A 7,212-nucleotide genomic window follows, 5' to 3' on the forward strand; every position below is an offset into this window, starting at 1 on the left:
GGGTACAGGCATCTCAGGTAATTCAGTCTTATGGTTCTTCATCATCAGCATATGGTTCTCAAAAAGCTCTTAAAACTTTTTAAATACTACATGATAAACAAGTGAGCGCATGTTTATCAAAACATTGCAGAGCTGAAATCATTTCCCTTAATTAATAGAGAAAAGTATGGAATGTGGTTGAAGATTGCAAACGACTACACTATGAGGGTAGTTTTGAACTTTAGTTCAAAACAGCAACGAATCATGAAAAAGTGGAAGAAAAAAAGTCCCTATTGCCCTTCCTGATATCATCAGAGCCCAGATAGCCTATTCGGATTTTGTGGAAGATAGTACGCCTCAATCATTCTCTTTGCAGCCCCTTTTGACTATTTTATTATTTCTTAGTGTCTCTCGACAAATGACTTCAAAGCCATCAGCTCTAGAGGCAAAATCATCCGTCAATAAGTTATTTCATCTGCTCAATCGGCGGGGAAGTGTCTAGCCCTAGAGCGGAATGCGATTTACATGTTCAAGGACTTCTACCGGCAACATTATTTAATAGACAACACCGATATCCAAGCGACATCCAAGATAGATGAGCGTGGTTTTCTTGATAGACCCTAGATAAAAAAACGTCAACGTTAATTGATCCGTTATAACTCTGGATCAACCCCTCGTTGAGTAAGGTAGTTGATCCGTTCCTTAAAATAGTAAAAAATACCTTTTCGCTTTGCCCCTAACGGGCATTAAGAACGGCACCGGCACCGGCACCAGCTTTTCGTCTTGACCCCGGTTGAATACGGTAGTCCATCGGTTCCTTTAAATGCGCCCACCAATGGAAACCCTAGATCCAAAATGGCGACGTTTTCTTGTAGAACAAAGTGGGTTATGTGCCATTATCAAACATTGTCGTGAGGATATCGACAGACCTTTTCTGATTTAAATTAACAACCTCGCAATATACTGAGTAACGATAACAACAGGGAGATGATAAATTCGCACCCCTTGTCACGTGAATTGACGTCAAAAAGGGTCACAATAAAAACAATAATTTCAAGGGCACGATAAATTCGCACCTGCAGGATGATTCGCACCACTTGTAACGTGAATTCAGGCAGACTTTAACTTCTTTATGCTTTAAGTGGTGCGAATCATCCTACAGTGGGTGCGAACTTATCATATACCTTCAATCAACACAAGTACAAACAAAAATCAGCCAGCTGTAGTGGGAGTCACGTTTCACAAAAAGAATTTTAACAAATGAGGGCCCCAATGTCTCGTCTTTAAATTGGAAGGAATTAGCATCACGGCTGTCCCAAAACAGCGTTCCAACGGCCCATTGATGTCATTGTCTCTAGTTTATATGAGGGATGCAACTTGGGTCGGCCACTCGGACTCAACCAGAACCCGCCGGGTTCAACACGATTTTTGCTCAAGTTGGGATTGGGAAAAGCCAACCTGATTTAATTTCAGGATGGGTTAGGGTTGAGGCCTTGGCAACCTGGCCCGACTCCACACTCTAATTTTATCTTGCTTTTCTTTGGGTTGTAGTTTTCTTCTGTTTGGCCTTGGCGAACCCGAACCCAACCTGACTAAGGCTGACCCAATTTTCAGGTTAGATGGATTCGGTTCGGTTAGGGCTGGATTAGGGTTGACCATCCTCAACCCGAGGCTCTGGTTGGGTTGGGTTGGGTTAGGTTGAGGGAATGCAATCACGGGTTAGGTTAGGGTTGACCTCAACCTGATCCAACCCGACCTGAGTTCCACTCCACCCATAGTTTGTAACACTCGCTTTGTTTTGATAAATACAGACCTCCATTTCTTTATTTTCTACTTGATGCAGCCAAGAGGAAATTAAAGCCTAAATAGGCCTCTCTTTTTTTTCGTGCGGCCTTTTCACCTCGATGAAGTGTAACCCCTGAAATCAGCCCCCATGAACAGCTGAGATTATTCTAAGTGAAAAACAGGCTTTTTAATCTCAGCCCTTCACAGAAGTGAATGGGCTGAAGACCCAACAGCATCAACAATGACAGAGAATTTTCTTTTCTTATTTCTGAACGGTAGACAAATGACAGAAAAATATGCAAGAGAAGATAAATGAATACCTCAAATCAAAGAAAAATACGGAAGAGAAGAACTATAAATCGATATCTCAAATCAAATAATCCTCAGTACAAGAGCTCTCTCTCTCCTCGAAAGAATCCAAGTGAATGTGGGAAAGACGTACACCATTAAAAATACAATAAAAACAAAAGCATAAAGAGACAATTACAGGTAAGTAGAACTCTTAGACAGTGATACCAAGCAAGAAGAAGAGGGCCCATGCTGCACTCAAACTTCCAACAATCTTCCTCACGCATCCAACCTTCTCTGCACCATTCTGCAACCAAAGTCCAAAGACATAAAATATTAGTTACTAAATATAGCCAGATGCAATTCACATCTATGTCTTAGAAAACCATTACAATTTCAATGGGCTTTCATCAGTCATCAGTGGGGTCTGCCGCTATATGGCAATAATGTACTTAGTTGTAAGGTTATCAACAGACCCACTTCAAATCGAATCCACCCATGTCCTAGCCATGCTCTATTCGAATCTGTTATCAGTCGGATCAGATTCAGAGTGTTCATCGGATCGTACTCTCCGAGTCTCGGTCCATTTCAATTCAAATCAGGGAGTTTTCTAGTAGGTCCTTCTTAAATGGTATATATGGTTAGAATTTGAAGTTAGAATATTCAGTCCATTGTTACTATATTTGTCCATGTAATTTATTCAGACAAATTAGTCATTTATCTATGACTAATCTAAACTTCTAAATAAGTACAGGTAAAAATCGACACCAAATCAAGGGCCGACACATGGCACGCACGACTCAAAGGTGTAGGTGGAAAAAGAGTAATTTCACAGCACTTCTTCTGGAAACCCTAAAAACCCTAGCCGGGACTCTGCAAGGATAAACTTGGAAACTCAAAATTCCAACTAAAACAGCCAATCAAGAGGCAACTGTAACAACTGTAACAGCTGAAATTTGGAAGATCTCGGTTTCAGTCCTTTCTAAATTTCGACCGAAATCCGAAATTTCGGTTAGAACAACCGAAACGTACCGAAATTCCTGAAATTTGGTAATTTCGGCGAAATTTAAAACCTTGGTCACGAGTCACGACCAATCTAGAAATAATTTCGGATCTTATGATAGGGTTTCAAAATGTGCCCACCTAAAGTCCCTAGATACTGTCTGTTTATAAGTTGAGATTGAAATGCTAGAATGCTACTATAGCTCATAGCTCAGCATAGCTCAGCATGTAATATGAGACCAATCGTGGAAAAAGTACATTTGGGATCTGACGGTCAAGATCGTTTGCCTCGTAAATAGGCTTTTTGGGACAAGGGTGAAGGGACAGGAGCAGAGGTGAGAGAGTGAGAGTGTAAACTGATAATCCCGAGAACCCTCCCCCCTTATTTCTATTATGCAAGACTTTTTTCAAGTGTTTCTTACTAACATCCACCATCAAGGGGGCGTATTTTAGCTTTTCCTAAAGTTTCTCTCTAACATGTTCCGATCGAAATTTTTTGCCGGGACCCATAACATATCAAAAGTTTGAAGAAAATGTTAGATCGAACGGACTAAAAACGTCCAGATCTGATCCAACCTAAAGCTTTTAAATGGACGTACCTGATCTTGCGCAACGGAGGGAGAGGGCGAGGTGCTAGACTCAGACGATCCTGGAGCCTCACTCGGTGGAGCAGGAGGACTCGCCGCCAACGGTGCCGGCGCCGGAGCATGTTTCTTAGTCTTCTTCAACGGCGCCGGCGCTGGAGCATGTTTCTTAGTCTTCTTGGCAGGAGCCGGCACCGGAACCTCCACCGGCGGTGATGCTACCGGCGGAGCCGACGCCGGTACCGGAAGTGGAGAGGCCACTGGAGGAGGCAATGCAGGTGGAGACAAAGGCGGAGAGCTAACCGGAACCGTCGCCGGAGGTGTAGCTACCGGCAAAACCGCCGGAGGTGTAGCTACCGGCGAAACCGCCGGAGGTGGTGAAGAAACCGGTGTTACAACCGGAGGAGAAACCACCGGCTTTGGCGGAGCCGCCACCGGAGCGGTGGCAGGAGGTGATGAAATAACCGTCGGAGGCGCGGCTGAAATTGTCGGAGCGGTGACTGGAGCTACCGGTGGGGAACTGACAGGTGCGGGTGAAGCTGGTGTGGTAGTCGGTGAAGCGGCCGGAGCTTGACCGGTAATGCCGGTTACGGCAATGTAGAGAAAAGCGAGAGCGAAAACTGATCGTCGATCCATGATCCTACGAACCAGGTTGAGCTCAACGTTTTCAGACAAAGAGTTCGGAGGAGAAGGGAGAGAATAGGGAGAGAATAAATAGGGGAAATAGAGAAAAAGGGCAGTGATATTTTCCCCCCCTCTAATGGATATTTTCCCCCCTTTAACAGAAAACTTTAGGTTTTAAGCCTTTGGAAGTTAACGGTGGCTGCTCCACCCCTCTGTATACCCTAACGATATCTGTTAAAGGGTGGGAAATATCCATCAGAGGGGTGTTATAACTGTATGACAAAATAAGTTTTGAATTTGGATCCGTCGCGACATATGACAGTCTGTCAGGGCCCTCGATCCACGTGAGGTCAAGTAATTAGTGGTAAATGATCTGACACGTCAGAATTACTTAGCCAATGGGGAGTTTCCACGTGTGTTTAGTATTTACCGCTGCTTGGGGTTTATGTAGTTAATTTTTTGGGTTTTTCAGGTGTACCGTTGGTTGGTGGGGCCCATAATTATACAGTGGTAGACGTGCCTTGAAAAATATCGTTTTCTTGTTCGTACGCGTCTTGGCCTCTCACTTTATTTCTGAAATCATCACAGACATGGTTGGTATGATGTTGACTCTGTCTCTAATCTGTCTCACCTGTTTCTGTTTTTTTATATCTTCTCTTCCCGAGAGGATAAGAGAAGGAAAGAGAGATTTGTTTGGAGACAGCTCACTTTGTGAGAAGGAGTGGGTGGAAGATGCTGAACAAGGAGTAAGATGCCATTGCAAGAAGATTTAACGGTCTTATTTTCACGAGATTTTATACGTTGCAAGCCCTTCTGTAAATAGGTCCCCAAGAATCATTTTCATAGGTTAATCCTATCCCTTCCTTCTGTAGATTGAAATGTTAATCTTATGGACGGTTTGGATCATTCGAAAAATAAGGGAGTATAAGGGCTTACACCGTATGAAAACTCTCTATTTTCATTCACCAGGTGTTATTGACGTTAGGTGCTAACGTTAGCCTTTGCTTATAATGGCTATATGACCGTTGTAGGGCCGTCGGCCTATTTTTTAAATTGTTTTGAGTGGCTGTATATGAATAGAAATCTTGTGAGTGTTTGGTAAGGTGGGGGTTCAATATGTTAATGGGGAGATGATAGGAGGAAACATGTGATTAGTTTCTTTATACAGCTAAGAAATTGTGGGCGCATATATTATGTAGTGGTTTGATTGTGTAGTTGGCCCCCACATTAATTGAGAATTATGAGACGGTGGCCAATGGAAATGCATGCCTAACACCTTGCAGAACATACAGTAATGTATTATGTACCTGTGATGCCTGCAGATAGGAAGATTGAATGGGTCCAAATCTGGACATGATTGGGTTACAGATAAATTGTTAATTCAAATAGCATGTGGATGACGTAGGCGGTGCAGATCTGGTCAATTTTTAAATTTTGGTCGAGCTTTTGGCCATGTTGTGGCAACCCAGAAAATATATTCCTTAGAATTTTTATATAGGGCCAGTTATGAGAGAAGGGTTGTATTAGGGGTAAAATCCACCCTCTAACGGAAACCAAACATGTAGCGTCATAAGAGAAGTGTAAGCCCAATGGTTCAACCCTTGGCAAAAGATGTAATGGAATAAAGATCAAAAATCAAGTCTTATATAGACCTGGCAAACGGGTGGGCCAGGCTGGGTTGTACGGGTCCGGGTCAAACGGTGACCCAGAAAAATTTACGGGTCATAAATCTTGGACCCGCACCCGGCCCATGCGGCCGGGTTGACCTGCGGGTCACCCGCTTTAGTATAACGAAGGTTTGTTTCTTTTTAATAACTTCTTTGCTAGGTGCCGTACGCTAAGACATGCGTCACGCATGTTACGTCAGACATGTGGCGAATATTCACTTCTCTCAAAATGGTTGCCGACAAAAAGTAAAAGAAAATTTTGGAGTGACGAAATTGTCCTCAGCCACAATGAAAGAATTTAATCAATTGTCAACTAAAATAAGGGTAATTTGGGTATTCAGTCGATCATTACTGCCATGACTACGACAGCTCGACTTGGGAAGTGGAATTTTGAATGATTTGACGAAAATACCCTCACAGGGTTCAACTATTTTCGTCACATATCCTATATTCCTTTTCCCCCCAAAAAGTATTCGGCTTTTTTTCACGGACACCCGTGGCTCCTCCCGGCCCGGACCAGTTTTGACGGGCCGGGTGGACCCGCGGGTCAATTTAAAATTGTCATTTCATTGGGACCCGGACCCAGAATTTATAGGCGGGCCGGGTCGACCCATGGGTCCGGGTCAATGTTTGCTAGGTCTAGTCTTATGTTAAATAGATTTTAAAATCGAATCTCACACTTAGACATCATTAGAGGCATCAGAGGAAGATTAATTAGATCCTAAAAAAAAGGACGGCCCAGTGCACGAGGCTCCCGCCATTGCGGGGTATGGAGAGGGCTAGATGTACGCAGCCTTACTCCTGCTTTGCATAGAGGCTGTTTCCATGTTAGTTAGACCCTAAATAGATTAAAATGAAATTTTTATATAGTCTCGTAAGGCTATTTTTTTCTTGATTTCCATAGATATTCTTCGGTTGTAACCGCCTACCTTATTTTGGGGGTCTCAAGGCATTAAAGCAGGTGACCTTGGACTAAAGGCAGAGGCTAATATATGAACTTCCTTCCTTATGTTGCATACTAGTAATATGGGCCCATGCTAAGCATGGAAGTAAACTATTAGGCCCCACCTACTTCATCAATAACATTAGGGGTAAAGTGGTGGGTTCCACCCTATGCAGAGGTTTGGCGAGCCCCACACATGAAAACCTGATAGGCCCATCACATTAAAAATGTGACGTGAACGTTGGCCCCTTCCCATCAATAAATAAGGTGTGACCCCATCCCATCAAGGACATGAAGTGTAAAATGGTAGGCCCCACCCTATGCATGGGTTTGGGTGGAG

The 7,212-nt window shown here is 43.4% G+C and overlaps 1 protein-coding gene across 1 annotated transcript; it reads right to left on the reverse strand.

The window, feature by feature from the left end:
• Window positions 1-2,104: 2,104 nt before the first annotated feature.
• LOC143855050 (uncharacterized) lies at window positions 2,105-4,446 on the reverse strand. The gene is made up of 2 exons (XM_077365219.1): window positions 3,654-4,446; window positions 2,105-2,359 (listed from the first exon to the last, which is right to left on the reverse strand). The coding sequence occupies exons 1-2, from the start codon at window positions 4,272-4,274 to the stop codon at window positions 2,267-2,269; spliced, it is 714 nt and encodes a 237-aa protein (XP_077221334.1). The 5' UTR covers window positions 4,275-4,446; the 3' UTR covers window positions 2,105-2,266.
• Between the last annotated feature and the right edge of the window lie 2,766 nt (window positions 4,447-7,212).

Source organism: Tasmannia lanceolata, unplaced genomic scaffold (genome assembly GCF_043159265.1).
Source record: "Tasmannia lanceolata isolate RefF3 unplaced genomic scaffold, GAP_Taslan_0.1 ptg000020l, whole genome shotgun sequence".
Lineage (NCBI taxonomy): Eukaryota > Viridiplantae > Streptophyta > Magnoliopsida > Canellales > Winteraceae > Tasmannia > Tasmannia lanceolata.

What these genes read in the sequence shown, in the direction of transcription:
- LOC143855050 (XM_077365219.1), bottom strand. Translation starts at nt 4,274, where the DNA reads ATGGATCGACGATCAGTTTTCGCTCTCGCTTTTCTCTACATTGCCGTA. An exon ending in CCTCCGTTGCGCAAGATCAG is followed by an intron (nt 2,360 to 3,653) that starts GTACGTCCATTT and finishes CTTTGGTTGCAG; the next exon opens with AATGGTGCAGAGAAGGTTGG.